Source organism: Zosterops lateralis (assembly GCF_965231275.1).
Source record: "Zosterops lateralis genome assembly, chromosome: 3".
Lineage (NCBI taxonomy): Eukaryota > Metazoa > Chordata > Aves > Passeriformes > Zosteropidae > Zosterops > Zosterops lateralis.
Genome location: NC_139764.1, coordinates 93,854,271 through 93,873,151, shown reverse-complemented (window position 1 = coordinate 93,873,151; position 18,881 = coordinate 93,854,271). Strand labels below are relative to the sequence as shown.

Sequence of the window (18,881 nt, the reverse complement as noted above, 5' to 3'; positions counted from 1 at the left end):
GTTCCCCAGGGGCTCCCGCCCCGCCCCGCGCGCGCCGCTCGCTCCGCCCCCGCCGACCAAAACATTGGCACGTGCGCCCCGCGGGCGCCTGTCACGTGACGCGGCCAGCGCGCGCTGGGCGGAGACGGCCCCGCCCCGCCGCGCCAATGGAGACTCGCGCTGCCGGGTAGCAACAAGCGCCGCGGGCAGAGGCCAATCAGCGCGCTGGGGGCGTGGCCAGCGCGGCCCATGGTACTTCCGGCAACAGCCCCGGGCCCGGGCCGAGCGCCGGGCGGGGAGCGGCGGGATCGGCGGGATCGGCGCCGGGAGGTGAGCGCGGCCCGGGCCGGCAGCGGGGTCGGGAGGACGCCTGTGGGGCCGTGTGTGTGAGCCCCGGCGGCCCGGGAGGTCGGGGCGGAGCGTGGGCAGCCGTGGCTTGAGGGGTTTGGGGTTGGCTCTTAAGGGCATGTGGAGCTGAAGGAGTGGGGGACAAGGTGTTGGAATTCAGGGTGGACAGAGGGTTCGGGGGAAGGGGCTGGGGCGAGGCACCACCGCGGGGTCTGGTGGGAGGCGTGAGGAGCCTGCCTGAACGAATGTGGTGTTGGGTCTCACTGGGCTGTGAGGACGGGAGCCAGCGTGGTTTCACTGGGGGCAGATCCTGCCTCACAGGTCTGGTGCCTTCTGCGTGAGATTTCAGGGTTGGTGGATGAGGTCATGTGGGGTCACACCGTGACTGATGTAATTTGCCTGAACTTACGAAAAGCATTTAATGTAGTCCCACACAAATTCCTCGTCTCTAAACTGGAGAGATGTGGATTTGACTGGTGGATTTCTGGGTAGATAAGGAACTGGCTGGATGGTCATCCTTAAGGAGTTGCAGTCAACAGTTCTGTGTCTAAGTGGGGACAAGTGACAAATGACATGTTTGAGGGGTCGAGATTGGGACTGGGTCTGTTTAACATCTTTGTTGGAGACATGGGCAGTGGGATTGAGTGTATCCTCTGCAAGTTTTTGGATGGTACCAAATTGTATGGTGGAGTCAACAAGCTGGAGAGAAGGGATGCCATCCAGAAAGACCTTGACAGGACAGAAATGAGTGTTTGCAAACCTCATAAAATTCAGCAAGGCCAAGGTCCTGCAGCTGGGTCATGGTAGTCCCAAGCACAAGTTGAGGATGGGTGGAAAATGGATTGAAAACAGCTCACCATGAGTCAGCAATGTGCACTTGCAGCCCAAAAAGCCAAAGGTGTTCTGGGCTGCACCAAAAGAAGTGTGGCCAGTGGGTCAAGGGAGGTGATTCTGCCCCTCTGCTCTTCCCCCCTCATACACCACCTGCACTGTTGCATCCAGCTCTGGGGTCTCCACCATAGGAAGGCTGTGAATGTGTTGGAGAGGGTTTAGGGGAGGGCTGGAGTACCTGTCCTGTGAACACAGGCTGAGAGAATTGGGATTGTTTAGCAAGGTGAAGAGAAGGCTTTGGGAAGACCATTAGAGCAGTCTTCCAGTACTTTAAAGGGGGCCTACAAGAGAGCTGGAGAAGGACTTTTTGCAAGAGCACGTAGTGACAGAACAAGGCAGAATGGCATCAAACTGGAAGAAGGTAGGCTTAGCTTTGGTCTCAGTAAAAAGTTCTTTACTCTGAGAATGATGAGGCACTGGCACAGATTGCCAAGAGGAGTGGTGGATATCCCACCCTTTTTAGCATTCAAGGCCAGGTTTGATGGGGCTCCCAGTAATCTGGTTTAGTGGAAGGTGTCACCCAAATTGGAACTGGGTGATCTTTAGGGTTCCTTCCAACCCAAACCGTTCTATGATAAAGACATCCATATGAAGGGAGTACTAAACAACTTCTGTGGTTCATATTATCCCTAGGAAGCAGTAAAAAGATTGGAAAAGCAGATAGGCATGAATAAAGTTTGTTGTGACTGGGGGAACGGATGTTGTAAATGTTGGAAATGGTTCTTGTCAGGATCAGAGGAAAGCTGAGTTATTAATAGGAAGGGGATTTTAGTCAATCCTGAGGCCTAGGCAATGCACTTCGTTTTGCATGCTATGCAGATTTTTAAATAAAGAAAAACTGCCTCACTCAGCCTGTATTTCTTCTGGCTTTTTATCCTATTCTAACAAATATATTGGGCAAATGCTGGTCAAGAGTGCAAATGTTTAAATGAATTCATAGTGATGTTTACCGATGGGGCCTAATATTATTTCAAGTTGAAAAAATATTTAAAAATGCATATTTGTTAGGACTCAAGCTGTTGCTATTGTATATTAACATGTGTTTTGAATATGATAATGCTATCTTCCCTCTATAGCTTGCATGTGAAATCCCTTGTTAAACTAAGGAGCAGTATGTTTGTGTGATGAATGGAAAGAAGAGAGCAAAAGTTGGCAAGGTTATAGTCTTCAAAGTGTAGAAAACTGCCTTGTTCAAATTCTTAGTGTGTCAGAAGTGAATCTCACTCTTGAAAAATGGCAGCAGAACAGTTTTTGAGTGATATACCTGTGATGACCTGCATCTGCTTGTAGGAATTTCTGGAGATGTGTCACAGTGGACTTTATTGCAGTCTCCTCCTCTCTACCAGTCTCATGTTATCTGCTTCGTAGGCTGCCATGGGAGGTGACCCTCAACAGCAACCTAAAAAGAGTTTTGGGAATTTTCAAATTCCTTTACCGAAACATCACTACACATTGTACCATAAACTCAGTATTTGTAAGGATTAGAAAAAAAACAAAAGGAGCAACATTGATTTTATGAGCTGTCAATCTCTTTAAATCCATTTATTAGTCACATATGAAAATCAGTGATCTGTCATGGCAGAGGAGATCACACATGATATAATTTATATAATTTTGCTTCTTTTGGTATCATTCCATTCTTGGACTACCAGGATTCTTTTCTTTGTTCTCCAAAGAACAAGGAAATCTCCCTTGGTCTAATAAATGCTGAAAGACAAGAAAAACATGGTTAAAGAATAAAAAAATCTACTTAAACCACTGAATCTGTTTCTTTAAAGGATGCCTTACAGAGAACTTTTCTCCAGATTTTGTTTGTTTGTTTGTTTTGTTTTGTTTTGTTTTGTTTTTTGTTTGCTTGGGTTTTTTTTGTTTTTTTTTTTTTTTTTTTGCAAAAGAGAGGACTGAAATAATGACAGGAAGTTTTGGAACTTTTTTTCATAAATGATAGACAAAGAATCTCTTCTTGCTGCTTATAGAGGAATCATGCCATTTTTGGGCCAAGACTGGAGATCCCCTGGATGGAGATGGGTTAAAACAGAAGATGGATGGAAAAGATGTGAACCCTTTACTCCTGCACTTGAGGATGGGAATAATCAACTGAATGATCTCAGCCACACCGTGTAAGTTAAAAAAAAAATAAACAACAAGAGATTCTGCATGAATTAATAGCAGGTGGGAAGGCAAAATTGACTTAATTTCCATTCAGATTGCCACTGTTTGTGGTAGCTGATGTCATCTGTGTACAAATGCAGTCGTGTTTTGTTAGTTAAGCAGACAGGAGACCCCTGTGGAGATTGTCTGTCTTTTGTCACTACTTTGTGAGTTGCTTATTTGTGGCAGCCAGATCTCTTCTTAGGCTATATGTCTTTCAAAATAATAGAACAATAAATACTTTAAAAAAGAAATAAGGAAAAAAAACCCACAAAAACAAAACCTGCCCCCCAATGCCTGTCAAGTACTATTTAAAGGTAAAAAAGTGACACTTGTAAGGTGCAAGTGCAACAGGCATATCGAACTGTTACCTGGAAGTGAATGAAGGCTTTCTGCTGAGTGGGTGTTGGATTAGTTTGTGGCAGCCATAAAATGCCTTTGCTCCAAATATAGAATCAGTGGTAGCTTAATGTTCGTTCTCTAACACAATATATGACTGTGTGTGCTCCTGCAGGACAGGTGAGAAAGAGATTAGATAAATAAAGTAACACTTGTGGCAAATGCCCACAGACTGGTGTGATATAAATCCCTTTGTCAAAACAAATTTCTCCACAAAGAAGTAATTCTCAGGGACAGCATTCTTGGTCATAAATTCCAGCATAATGTGCTCATACTGAGGAAAGGGAACATTCAGTGTTTTGTTGTTAGTCCAGTAAATGATAACTCATCTGGTTTAGAGAGGGAGTTTACTGGGCAGCTCAGACTTGCTGTAATCACACACCTGTGTTTTCTAAATTTGTGACACAATCCTCAAGGGAGTTATCAAGCAGTGAAACATGAATATTAAGCTTAACCTACTGTTTTCTTCATGCCATTTTTCCTTTTGTGTTCATCTGTCACTGATCTCATTTGGCTTCTTTATCCACACAGTCTGGCCACTGTGGATACAAAACTTTGGAAGAATTTTCAGTAAACTTCCAACATATAAGTTGCCTTAAATACCTTTGAAAAAAATCTTCTCTCTTTTGTATCTTTAATAATATACTTGGCAAATTAAGGGAAATCTAATAAGTATTTAGCAACTGTGCAAATTGCTTCAAAAATAAGTATCATGTTGGTTGCTTAATTAATACTGTTTGATAAGTATGAAAATGATTATCAGTCTTTATGAATACCATTAAGACTTCTGCTCATAATTGTTTGTGTATAAATGTATATATGTATCTTTTCCCCAAAGAACAAGGTGAGGTATTTTTATTTCTTCTTTGAGCAAAAATACTGGATAGATTTATTTTTTTTCTCCTCAGTCTTGGAAGTCTCTAGAATTGAACTCTTCTGGAGCCAAAAACTGTGGCTTTAATTTTTGATTCTTAATTTTGCTTCAGTCTATTCAATTAAAAATGTTTTTTGTTCAAATTTGGACTAGAGAATTCAAGTTGGTATGTCTTGGTGTAGTAGCACTACTTAGGAGTAATTTCACTACACTTTTAACTTTGGATCTACGATTGCAACTTGAACTTTATATATGCCACTAAAGTTCTGCTGCTAAACTGCAATTAATGTCTATTTGCACAACATTATGGAAAAATTCAGGGTGGAAATGACCTCTGGGTATCATCTGATCAAAACACATACTCAAAGCAAGGCCAGCTGAGGTTGGGTTCTGCAGGGCCAGCACATGCCCAGGCTTGGGGTTCTTCTGTGTCATGGGCAGGGCTTCATATTGTGGTACAGCAGTGTTAGATGTGTTACTGGCTGGTTCTCTGTACCATCTTACGCTGTTTGGAAACAATTATTGTGTATATTGAAGATAACTCAGCTTAGGAGATTTGTTAATGTGATGTAGCACTAAAAAAAGAATGAGACTTGATAAAGTGCTTCCTTGTAGAAGAAACATACAGTAAACAGTACAAAAATACCTATTTGTCTCTCTTTAAGCTGCCCTGTGAATAGGGATGGTGGTGTATGTCGGTCTGGCAGTTCTAGCAGGGTTTTGTTCATTTACATCCATTGCAGGGAATAATCTTTTTCACTGGAATATTCTGTAGGAATCTCTTCTGAAGTTAATACTTCATTTCTTTATAAAGAAAAGCTGTTATAACTGCTCCCTTAAATACAATACTAATTTCAAGCTATGCAGTTGAATGAAACCCTTTCTAGTTTTGCTTCTGTTCTCTTCTGTGAGAGAAAGTGAAGATAGAGTTGCTTGCCAAACTTTGTCCTTTACCTATTGCAAATACTTTCTCTTCAGAAATTACAAAGATCTAATCACAAACAGATTCAGAAATAAGCTTTAAAGACACATAAGTTACTTCAGTTGAAGAATGTGTTCTTATTAAAATAGAACTTCTAAGTTTGCTTGATTAGTCATCCCATGCTTTGGTGAATGTAGCTGCTGAATCAGTAAAATTGATGGACCTAATGGTAACCATGCTTGAACAAATATAATCACTTATGCAGGAACAGTTTTAATTATTTGGCATAATACTTGAATAGTTGCACTTTAGATCTTTTTATGGAAACTAAGAGAGGAAAAAATGAGACCATCACTTCTGTAGGTCTTAGTTATTTGCATAACACAAATACCTTGTCTTCAAGGTATATAGTATCTGGAAATGTGGCATGGTCTGTGTGCATTTAAGCTCTGTGATGTGAATGCTGGCCATGACTGCCTGCAATTCCAGCAAAGACAGACACTTCCAGTGCTATGGCACTGTGTCCTTGAAGTTTGGTGGTGGAGAGAAGCTTGATGGGGGTGGAACTGCCTTACAGAATTATATGCAAGTGCCTTTCAATGGCCTGCAATTTAGGAGTAAAGCTGTCTTATGCATTCCTTTTGAAGTAAAAGAAAGAGAATTAATAAGATTTTCATGATGGTGATACCAATGTTTTTGTGTCAGGTTCATATGAACTATTTGGGCTGGCAGGATAGTAATTTCAGTCTGAGGTGTCTCTTGTCTAATTCTGTGAGATACAGTGTTCACAAGGGTGATTTTGGCACTGGATAGAAGTCCTTTGATTTGAATCTATTAATGGATAGCATTACAATATATTTGTCAAATGACAAAATCGTTTGGTGCATGCACTTAGATCAGGATTTTCCATGGTCAAGCTGTGAGAGTCACTTCTAAAATACTCAGTGTGTCTCTGTATATAACTGCATGACTTGAGGGACGTGAAAAGACGCAAGGAGATGAGGGAACATAGTTGGAGCTCAGATAACCCTGTCACATTTTCCATCACTTTAAGTGTCATACCCAAGAGGTTATTTAAATACCGCTATGAAATTACTTTTTTTGGAAAAACTGAAATTGTTACATGATTTATCTAGGATATTACAGTTCTAAGGACACCAGGTACTTTGCTTTTAAAAGCTTTAGAATAATTTTTTATGAAGTGCGTCATCAAGACAAGAGAGTAAGAATAGCTGTAAATTGGCAGTATTATGTATTTAAATCCTGCCAGGTGCACTCAAATGTCACGTGCAGTATTATAATAAAAACCTTAAATTAAGGCTTCTGTTACACCATATGGCACGTGCAGCACTTGATTTGGTTTCTTGTATCTTAGCTTGGTGTTTGAGGGGGCAGGGGTGGCTTTTGGAACAGTAGAGCAGCTTTATTACTTGTCAGGCATCTCTGCAGATTTCTGGAAGGAGTGCTAGCAGTCACTGAGTGACTCTGTGTTTCTATCCCATCCTTCTGGCATCTGTGGGACCCTTGCTTTCCTTCATTGCTCTCAGACTAAAGGTTTGGCAAGAAGAGTTGTGTTGTTTACAGATGAGTAGGGGAAGACTATGTGAAGTGGGGCAGAACATGAGGAAATAAGGCCTCATATCAGAAGAGGCTCAGGGGTAACAGTCTAATTTGTTGTTTCTCTAAAGAGACTTCAGGAATTCCAGAAATGTCACAGGCAAATTTGAATGCTAGACAAAGGTGTTTGAAATTACCATCTTCATCTTCACAATTCTTTGTTTATTGACTCCTTAAGCTGCCTTAGTTATTTATTTTGCTTGAGGAAGTGTATCTTATGGGGTGTCAGGAGTGGGCTTCAAATCACTTCAAGTACGTTACTGGCCTAAATTACTTTTTAGGGACGCTTCCCTGCAAGGAACAAAAGAAGGAATCTTTACATATTAACCTTCCTCTTCTAAGCAGGCCTTCAGGAATCTGGCCTCCCATCCTCTCTCCATTGCTTGCCCTGGGTCAAGGGAAATGAGAGAGTTTCTGTGCTGCTTGGATTATGCTGCAGAGTATCAGACCTATCTCTCTAGTCTTGTATCTATTGTTAGGATGATAAAGCTCTGGGAGCTTTGGGCTCAATTTCTGGTTCTATAGCAACTCTTCAGATTCTGCCATAGCTTCTCATGTGATGTGGTGATGTAGCCAATATGTTAAATCCTAATTAAATCCATTTTAGTGAGTTTAGAGATTTCCTATATGATAGATTTGGGGAGAAAAACAAACCAACCCAAACCAATTCCAATCCAATGCCATGGATTGGAATGTTACGTAATCGAGTAACTTGTATTGATGCTTTGCTTTTGTCAGTTGCTGGTTTCTTCCCTCTGAATTCTTTTGCTGTTAGACCAGATGTGATGTTTGGCACTGCTGCATAGAATATTTAAGGTGTTGAGTCTCTATCCTCTGCTTTAAAAGTATTAAGGACTGAACTAAAGCCATCACCTTGGATTGAGCACTATCTGAATGCAGAGGTATGTTAGGCTTAAATCCTGAAAAAAAAAAAAAAAAAGCTTCTTCCTCTGGGAAGGAAAGAAGACAGCTTCTCTCCAGATGCATGTTGCTATAGACAATGAGGTAGAGCATCTTAATTAAGAATATGATTTCTTTTTTTTTCAGCTGGTAGACTTTAATACAGAAAATTGTAAGATGTATGCATCTTAAATATTTAATTACTGCTATTCTAATTTCTTTTTTTTTTTTTTTTTAATTTCAGTATCATAACTGAGGATGACGAGAATGAAGAAGTGTACAATACTGAAGACTGTGAGTTTGCAGCCAAGAAAAGGAAAAAAGATCATTTTAGGAATAACACAGATTCACAATGTAAGCCTGAGTTGTTTCTTTTATTTTAGAAGACTCACGTAGATTCAGAGGTTATAATAGCCATGTCATAGTCACTGATACTGTCCTTCCAAATTATGTCTATTTCTGTATTGGCAACAAATTGTGGTGTCAAAAGTGATATGTCTTAATTGAAACTGTGTTAGCAGTCATTTATTGTGTTGGATCTTTTTTCAAACACCCAAAGGTAATTCATTTAAGAACAGTAATTCCTGAGAATTAGGTGTCTTCTAATACTAACCACTTTTATGTTTTCTGGACTAGTTTTAGATTAAATTCTTCTGGATGCTTATGGGAGCTTCTGCTTCCCAAAGTAGATAGTTTATTTTTGTTTCATTAAAGTTCTAATTAGTCATACAACTCCCGAATCAGTTCATAAATAAATATACTTTGTTATAATAATCATATCTCTTGGTAAAGATTTTATTAGTATTCAGTTTCTTGGAGAGAAGTCCCTTTTAAAAAATTAAAATATGAAAGCCATTTTATCAGTTCTCATTTGTAAAAGATCACTTGTACTTTGGATTGCAAATGTATATGACAGCAAGTGACTTACTGAAGCAGAGAATTTGGTAGAGTGAGTAAAAAAAGGTAAGTTGGTTAGCAACTACTTGGCATGTCTAATGCTTTGATCTTGAAATGATGTTATTTGTATATCCTCAAAATTGATAGAGACGGTGTTGCAGAAAGCTGCAAGCTTTTCCAAGCTTGTCTGAGTTTCAGGTATTTTGGAAGATTCAAGGGGCTGTATGTCCCATTTGATAACATGTGGGACTTGTTAAAGCTGAAGGTCAGCCTGGTTGCCTTTATTAGTCCTGTATCCTTGACTTCCCTGCAATCCTCTGCACTTAGTTGAACCAAGTCAATGTAGAACAGGCACCTGTACAGAAGAAAATGGATTAGAGGGGTGGAGTGGTCAGGAACAAAAATGTTGTTTATATCAGCTGTATTTACAAATGCTAAGGAGCCTGTTGTATAAAAAAAACAGTCAGGAATTATGTTGGACCACTGTTATATCAGTGATTGGTCACAGCTGACAAAAGTTGTCATTCATCTGCCAATTGTGTGCCAACTCTTGTGATTTTTTAAAAAAAACCCATTTATATAACTTTCCTATTTTCATGAAGTCCATAACTTGTGAAAATTTTTAGTTATCTTTTCCACCCTTTATAAACTTCCTTCATTAAAACTGTTCTGCTCTCTTAGGAAGCATTTTATTGAGAATTGTATATTTGGTTGAGTTTCTTTCTGGAAGGCATTAGCTAATATGGAAGCCTAAAATGCTTATATTTTGATTTTATTTTAGGTTTTTATCGTGAAAAGTGGATTTATGTTCATAAAGAAAGCACTAAGGAAGTAAGTGTGGGTCAATTCCTACAATCTTTGTGGTTCTTAATTGACAGCCAGTATATTGAGAAGTTTTTTTGCCATGTGGTCTTAGGGGCAATACTTAACTCTCTTCATTGGCACATGGTGCGGCAAAGGCAGCTGGCAAAGTGACTTCTAGGTAGGTCTTTGTGGCAGAGATGTGGGAACTTGCAAGGATAGACATACAGTTCTCCACTACTTATCCAAATCCATCTATCTTCCTACTGTCTCTTTGAACTAAAATTTAAAGTATTTGCTAATCCAGAGAAATATCTCCAAAGAAGTTGCTTGCAGGCGGTCACCTGATATTTTGGGGTCTTCACAGTCCTGTTTCTGCTTTAGCTTCTAAATGAGGTGCTTAGAGTGCTCTGCAAAAGACTCAGGCATGCTTTTTCCCTTTGTGCCATCTCAAATGAGGATGAGAAGGAGCAGGGGGGACAACAGAGTGTCACCAGTCAGTGTGGTGCTTTGAATGAATGATAAGGTTAAACTGGGATTTCAAAGTACATTGAGGCCAAAATACAAATAGCCTAAAATCCTGCCTAAGTGTCCTTCATAACCCATCTATATAGGGATTGTTTTTTTCTCTACTTGTGCAGAAGTTGGTGTACTAGTGGTATGTGAGTATTTGCTTTTGTTCCTTGTCCATTCAGAGAGCAGACAAAATATTTTGGTTACCTTCTAATATATGAACATTCATCTTTCAGGTTTATTTAGGTTTTTTAATATAATAAACAAACCAGGAATGGTTAGAATTAAACACTAATCTTTCAAGTAATTCTTTGTATAAATTTAAAAGCTTACAGTAGAAGGTTGAAAAAGTAGCAAGAAATAAGAATACATGAGCCAAAAAATTCAGAGCAACAATTTAAGCTAATCTAAAACATAATTTAGAGGCTCTAGTTTTTCTTACAGATTCTAATTTTCCTTGATTTCGAAATAGCGGTCTCACAACTAGGAAACATTTTTTTTTCCAAAGTGGATACTGTTTTTTAGGGCAAAATGACGAGATGGGAGAGTCTTGATAAGAAACATGTGAAACATGCTATGGGAGAGCATTGAAATTAAAAAAAAAAAACAAACAAACAAAAAAAAGAAAACACAAACACCAAAACAAGTGCATGTGTGTGGCTGAAATGAAATTGGAGATTTTTTTGAATGATTTTGTCATGATGGTACACTGGGAAAAGTAGAGCTGTAATTTCATAGAAATCTGTTCAGGTTAATCTTTTAGGTTAATGTTTTAAGCGTGACCTAATGATAATTGTTTAGCCAGAGAACAGCCACAAATATTTAAATTTCAACAAAAGTTTTGTTGACTGTATGTGTTAATTTACTGCTATTATCTAAGCAAGGTGTGCATACTGTGCAGTGTGCTTGGGTTTGAGATGTATCAGCTGAATGGGCAAGCAGTAGAATCCTGAATTTCGTTCTTAACCAACAGGCAGTAATTATCACCACTCTGCAGCGAATTCTGAACTGTCCCTCCCTGGTAGTTCTGGTTTCTTTATCTTGGCCAAGGTTAGGATGAGAGACATGGGAAATGTAGAGTTGAGTTCAGTCTTGGTTGTTTGTTATATCTTATTTATTTACAGTCTCAAAAGGCGTGAGCTCTAAGTAGTATGTTAGAGAAATGAGGTAAAATAGCGAGTTTCTAACTCTTTCTAATGTTATTTAAGTGATAATTACCCAATAACAAGGTGATACCTGTATTATTTATACTTTTGACCTAATAATGACTAATTGAGGCCTGCAATGTGGACCTTTTTTTACCCAATTACAAGAAAACTACTTAAACTCATGAAGAAGAAGGAAGAAGAGGGCAAAGAAGAAAAAACTAGACAATGCCCTGAATCGTCTATCTTTGTTTACATTTGTTACTATATACCAAAACCCCACACCTAAGTTTTCACCCTGTGAGATTAACAACACCACTCTAACTACAGACCCACAATCCCTGTGCTATCACACAATTTTGGAAGCCTGTTCCAAAACCTCAAGTCAAATGCAGTGCCTGCCTGAGAGTCAGCACCCCTCAGCTCAGAAAGCCTGAAATTTTCAGCCTCCAGGGTTCCACGACCTTCCCACTGGGGTACATGCAGGATAAGAGTTCACTGGGTTGCAAAAAGGAACATTATCTGTACTTCAAAATTGGTCACCATCCCATAATTTACTGAGGAAGTCTGTCTAGGAATGAGCTTTAAGCAATTATTTATCCTCCTTCTTCCCTGGGCTGATAGAACCATAGTAGCACACTGCTCTGCAAGGCTCTCTTTTACCAGTTAGAGATTTTCCTCGCCTCACTATATTTGGTCCTGGACTCCAGTGTGGCTTTGTGGCTCTAAATGTACTGAGTTTACATAATCCCATGTAATTTTGGGCTGCTACTACCACTTAAATTGTTCTCAACAGCCTCTGTCACTTCCATTTTCACATTAAGATGTGGAGAAGTACCAAAAGAAAGCGCAGTTGCTCTTGTTCTTGGTGCATTAAAAAAAAAAAAGCCTAAGCTTCTAGCACCTGGCAAATAAGTTCTAGATGTTCAGACCATTTGTTCTGCTTCCTGAAGCAACTAGCTGTATTCTCACCCTCAAGTGTGAATCAGATAATTCTCATAATTGTAGGCTCAGACAGCTGTACAAGCAAGCTCTTCCTTGTGCATGGCAAATGGGAACTGTGATAGCCATGAGGGAGTGCCAGCATTGTGGCCATGTAAGAGTGGAGTAGGTTCCCAGGGAAATCAAATACCAGTGATGCCAGATTACACATTTAGTATGAATTGAAAGGCCTTGCCTACATACCTGATAGTTACAAATAGTGTATCTGGTTTCATTTAATTTCTTGTAGAACAAATAACTCTTCAGTCCAGAGGCACCGTATTTCCAGGGAGCATGATATCCATTAGCATCAGCTGCATGTCAGAGTGCTTTTCTGAATTTTTCACTCAATTTTGTCTTTGTTTCCTTCCATTTAAAGTGTATTTTTACCCTTCTCAGAGACATGGCTATTGCACCTTGGGAGAAGCCTTTAACCGCTTAGACTTTTCAAGTGCGATTCAGGACATCAGGAGGTTCAATTATGTGGTCAAAGTAAGATCTTTATTTTATATGCATATTACAAAAATGCATTTGCTGATGTGCCTGTGTCTACAAAAGGAGCATTTTTGCAATGAACAGATGATGATTTGTAATTGTATAAATATCCTGATCATATGTAATTTATAATGCAAATAGCAACTTTGAGTAAATTTTCTTTGGTGAAAACTCATTATATGACTGTCTAAAAGCCTATACCTTGAGGAGGATGTTGATGTGCTGTGTTATTTAGAGGGAAACATTGATGGTATTGTCAGTTATTCATCAGTCTGGGTAATGAACTCTCTTTAAAGGTAAAATAATTTCTACACAACCAAAAATAGCAAAGTGTTATTAATCTTAAAATATATTTTCCTGCATCTCAAATATGTTTCAAATAACAATTTCTAGAAGGGTACTTGATGTGTAAGTATTTTGCTATTTCCGTATCTTCTGCAGCTTCTTACCAGTCCTATGATTCATTGCACAAGTTGGTTTTTTAATCAAGGACAAAATATGCACTTATCATTGTTAACATTCCTTAAAACTTGACTCCAGCCATAATTACCTCAGTGCCTCACCAGCTACCCACTCAGAAGGGCCTGTTTTGGGGGTACTGATCTTTTTGTAGTCCCAGGTTTATTTTATTATCTAACTTGAGTTGTAAAGTGCTTGTCCCAACTCCTAGAGAAGCTCAAAACAAGAGTCATATCAGGACTAGAGTTCTGTTCAGTGGTGAGTCTGTTCACAAGTATTATGTTTCTTGGAATCAATCCAGAACTTGAAAAGACACAAAAATTAAATAAACGTACCAGGAGAACACCCTTACCACTAGGCTGTGGACTATTTGGAGAGAAAACACATTCTCTCCATCCCTGTGAAGCTGAGGCAATGTATTGTACTTTCAGGAAAACAAGAGATGTGAAATAAAGCAAAAAGGATTTGCTTCCAGGCTAGTGGTTAGGGTACTTCCCTGGTTTGTTCCCTTTGCCGGGTTTGGGATTTTTTTGGTATATGTGTGTGTTGTGGTTTAGAACATGACTTTTTAATGCTGTTTTGGGAGCAGAATCAAGAGCCTTGATCCTTCCCAATACTTTTCACCCTTGAGCAGTAGGAAGAAGGAAAACCAAAGCACTTTAAAAAGGTGGTTTGGCATAAATGGTGTCAACCTTGGGTTCCTCTCTTGAACAGCAAGCAGGTAAAAGGAATGCAGATCTAGAATTTCATGTTTGTTTTAGATGCTGCAGTGCCTTAAGTGGGTTGCTCAAAACAGTTGATCAAGTCAAAGTGCAAAGTCCAGCATAAGCACATTGATGAGTTTTTCTTCTGTTCACCAAGAAATATAAAATGCTGGTTTAGTCAGTCAGGCTTAAGATCATTGAGGAAGGAGCAGTACTTTAAAATTCAGAAATTTGGCTTTACAATCCAAGCAATTATTCTGCTAATAGCAGACTCTAAGAAATCTGGTGAATTTAATATAGTAGATAGACTTCCAAAATACTTTAAACGTTTTAGAATTTATTTGGAATTAAAATTTAGAATTGTTTTACAAATACAAGACTTTAATCATGTCTTTGCATCAGTTCCCCTGTCGTGGTGCCTGTTTGTTGATAGCAAGGGAGAAATCAAGAATACTATTTTTAAAGACCAAACCCTATTCTAGCTCTTCCTTGATCCCAGACCATCAAGATGATTCTCCAACTAACTAAAAATATGCTATTCATTATTAAAAGTTAATATTGATGTCTGTCCAGGACTCTTTTAGGATGGGCAGTGAGGGGCAGAAGGTAGGATCACTTAGTTTTTAGTATTTGTTGGTGCTGTAGTATATTGGTAACTTTGTAGCTGTTAAATTCTGATTGAATGAGTTTTGATGTGGATGGGTTTTGTCCAAGTGTTTTTGTGTTAACGGATGATCCATTGAACGTTCCAATCTCTAGTAGATAACATAAGCCATGGCTCTGCCTGTATCAGTGTGTGAGATCCTTGTACTCCCTGCTGCCTTGCTTTTGCTAGAATTGTCTTAATCCTTGCATATAACTTTCACCGAAATTGGAATCTTCATTAAGATCAGTCAGGTGGAATTTGTTTATTTTATTTGATCTTTCAACTGAGCGACATAACTGATTTTTTTATTAAATTAATCAAGAGAAATTTAGCTACTTGCTTGAACTGGCAGACTGCCAGAGACCTCTAGGTGTGTTCCAAATTATTAATCAAGCTAATAGGCTTCGAAGAAGCCAACAAAGAGATCCTGATATCTATTTATACAGTTTTTGAGACTAGATTACTTGTATTTAAATACATCAGGACAGTTATTTCTTCCTTTCATAGTACATAATGTTTTGTCAGAGATTGTGCAAAGAAGCCAGAAGTAACATTATTAAATCAGGGACAGAACAGGTGTATTCTTTCTTCCTCCCAAGGAAAACTAATCTTGAGTGAAGTGTCAAATTGGTGTTTTATAAATGAAGATACAATATAATTTTTGGCAAGCTTAGTCTTTTTCATCATCTGTGCCAACATTTGGCGCTACCCTACACCAGAGCGCTCTGTAGGGATGCTGTTTTCTGCTCCAGGCTTTCCCTTTCCAGTGTGTTGAGGACACTTGTCTGAACTCATAAAGTGCAATTGCAAAGCTCAGTGCCACACCTCTAAACATTGCAATGGTGTCACAACACCAAAATCTCTCATAGGAGACCATTTTTTGTTGAAGAGCTAATGGTTCTTATCAGCAACAAAACAATCTGAAATGTAAAAACAAATGTGCCAGAATGAAACAAGGGCTGCCTCTAGTAACTATAGCTTGGCATTCATGTGTGGCAAGACCTTAAGCTGGTTTGATTGTTTTGCCCTAAACCATTTCCACTGTTCTTGTCACTTTTTTGCTCACAGTAGTTTCAGAGACAGAGGTGTGGACAGCCAGGAGGTTCTTACTATAACAGTTAAGGGAAGGTTACTGATGTGGTTCATACACTGCTCATTATTAGATCGCTGTGTTTTATTCTACCAGGCACCTGAACGTAGGTCTAATACAGAAATTGTTTTTTCCCTAGTTTAGGCAAAATAGGGTATTTCCTCTCCATGAGTAGAAAGTAGTGCACTAAATCCATCACACTTCAGTTTGACCAGTATGATACTTTGACTCAGAAGCTGTAATTCTGGTAGCTGGTATCAGTTCAGAGTGATGTTCCTGGCCACCAAATCTGTCAGGAACTTATGACCCAGCCACATCCAAGTTCACACTTGTATTTATGAGCCCCCAAAGCAGACTCTCTCTGTTTCTTCACTATAGCTCATGTATGTCATGTGCTTTGTCAGAGATAAGCAGCAGAGATAAGTATTTGTACAGTATTTTGAAAATATGCATCCTTCAGAAATTGTTCATGGGATGCCTGTGGGAATGCTTAAAGCTTTTGACATGTCTTACTTTGTCTTCTGAACTCTCCAGTTATATTTTCACAAAATGCCAATGTAGGCTGTTGTAGGTGAGTGCATGCATTAAGTGTGCATTTAAAACCATGCTTTACTTCTGTCATTCTTCTGAGTGTGGTTTTTTTTGTGTGATTGTTTTTTGGTTTTTTTTTTTTGTCACAGCTTTTGCAGTTAATTGCAAAATCCCAGTTAACGTCACTGAGTGGTGCAGCACAGAAGAACTACTTTAACATTTTGGACAAAATTGTGCAGAAGGGTAAGACCTAAGGATTTGTAATCTGACTGTTCAGATTTAATTGCTTGAACTAAGCTATCAACTGGTTTGTTTGTTTTGTTACCATTTTTACATTGTAAAAAAGACATAGCAGTAGCATACTTAATTAGTGCCAGGTTTTGTACTTCCCATCCCATAATTGTAATAAGTTATTTTCTCTTAGTTATTGAATAAAGTCTATTGAAATAGGTTGCTGAAATTAACTGGCATTTAGATTCTATTCAAAAACTATTGGTTAATGCTAAATTGTAGTCTTCACCAAATGCAAGAGCTTTTAGGTTAATGAAATGTTTGGGTTTAAGTTTGCATGATGTACTGAGACTCAAAAAAATAGGTTTTGATTATTTTAAGAAAAAGCCATTACATTATATTGACTTTTTTTTTCCTGGTAGCCACACTAAATGGAGATGTTATACTGTCTGCTTTGAACTGAAGAAATTGGATTTATAACTACCTGTTTAGCATTAAGTTTATTAAATGCATACTATGAATTTTTGCATCAAATTTGCCTGTGAAATTGTTTATTATTGATCTTGCACGTAAGGAACAGCACCAATGAATGTCATGGTGGGAATTAGGGCAGTTAGTTGTACACAAACAATTAAGTTGTAAGTAATTAATCTAAAAAAAAGTGTTGATTAGCTTGAGTTGTTAGCTTGGTTAACTCTGTCAACCAAAATTGTATTTGGTTTTTTCGTTTTCCAGTTATGGAAGACCAATATAATCCACGACTGATCAAAGATCTTCTACAGGATCTGAGTTCTACTCTCTGTATACTCATTAGGGGAGTAGGAAAATCTGTGTTGGTAGGCAACATCAATATTTGGATTTGCCGATTAGAAACTATCCTTCTGTGGCAACAACAATTAAAAAATCTTCAGATGAACAAGGTATCTTATTAAATCATATCAATTAATATTTTGGGGAGGGGAATTATGTTGAATATTGCATTAGGATTTGTAAGTGAACCAACTTTCAAATACATTTTAAACAGTTTTACTTGTTTTGTTTTATAAAGAAGTAATGTGACATTAACACGTCATCAACTTAATTTTCCAGTCCTTTAATAGCTTTTCACTAATGAGAACTGCTACAGTGTCTGTACTGCTGCTTTTTAGTAGAGATATATAGGTAGAATTGGTTTTCCCACTCAAATAGGTTTTTTAACAAAATTATCTCTAGTTTGTCAGATAGACATGGGGAAAAATCCCCAATTTTTAGTTCCAAAATAAGTTTTCTACAACTGAAGAAATAAAAATCTAAGAGACATTCTGGAGGTGTATCAAGAAAACAGAAAGAAAGAGAGAGAATATTCAAGTAGCAATTTTACAGATTTATTCATTAGCACAGTTGCTTTTGTTAAAAAAAAAGTTAATGACTTCAGCATCTGGATTCTCATCATGTGACTGTCAAAGCATGTGGTATGCACTCTTCCAGAGTTTTATAGTGGAAACTTCTGATGATAAGCAGATAATTTTATTTTTTTTTTAATCTGACTGGATTACTCCTGGAAGAAATGCAATAAGATAATGCTCATTGTAAAGCCATACAAGTGTTTTATCTATCGACTTTCAGCTGTGAAATTTTGAAATTATCCTTTCTGTGTGAGCTGGTTATCTGAATAAACCAGCTCCTTTTGGAATAGAAAGGAGAAATGAGAAACCTGGTCTCAGCAGTTTTCATGTGCCAGGCAACCACAGCACAGACAGCTCTGAGACAGTGCAGTTACTGCTGCGCTTGTTTCCTTCCAGCATGACACTTCCATTGGAGCTGTTTTACACTGGCTGAAGTAGCCCATGAGAAATTTTGCATCTGTAGTGCTCACATTCATTCCTCAGCAGAGACAACCCTAGCAGTGCTTGTACCAGATGATTCTATGGAAAGTCTGGTCTCTAAGCAAGGTGACTGGCTGCGAAGGAAACAGACTGAAGTGCGAGCCCGCGAGTGCTGGGCAGCTCTGCTGCTGCCACCCTGTGACAGGGCAGCTCTGCTCCCCGGGCCGGGCAGCTGCCCGTGCTCCCTCCCTCCCTTCCTGGGACACTGTCTGCAGCCTGCTGGGCCTCTGCCATGTGGCACTGTGGGCTCCAGCTTTAGTCGTGTAGGAGCTGTGCTGTAGCTTGCCCCACTACACTTCACAGAGATGTATAATCTTAATGAAAACTTTCTCAGTGCTCTCAGCTGTCAGCTCTGCAGATGTTCTCATTTATAAATGAGGGGGAACTTTCTCTAGACTTCAGAAATTATCCCATTCTTTTCTGCCTCTGACTTCCAAAATAC

The 18,881-nt window shown here is 38.8% G+C and overlaps 1 protein-coding gene across 5 annotated transcripts in view; it reads left to right on the top strand.

Moving 5' to 3' along the window:
* Positions 1-234: 234 nt before the first annotated feature.
* Positions 235-18,881, top strand: part of FBXO25 (F-box protein 25) — a 32,419-nt gene continuing 13,772 nt past the window's right edge. For 4 of the 5 annotated variants that reach the window (XR_014589616.1, XM_083857605.1, XM_083857606.1 and 1 more), the window contains exons 1-7: positions 235-309; positions 3,195-3,338; positions 8,326-8,435; positions 9,760-9,809; positions 12,818-12,910; positions 16,493-16,586; positions 17,310-17,494. Coding sequence is in view for 4 of the 5 variants with exons in the window: in XM_083857605.1 (XP_083713731.1) it covers positions 3,202-3,338; positions 8,326-8,435; positions 9,760-9,809; positions 12,818-12,910; positions 16,493-16,586; positions 17,310-17,494 (669 nt within the window). In the remaining variant the exon portion in view is untranslated. Of the gene's footprint in view, positions 310-3,194; positions 3,339-8,325; positions 8,436-9,759; positions 9,810-12,817; positions 12,911-16,492; positions 16,587-17,309; positions 17,495-18,881 lie in introns of those variants that run through there. The other variant, XM_083857608.1, reaches the window with a different exon arrangement.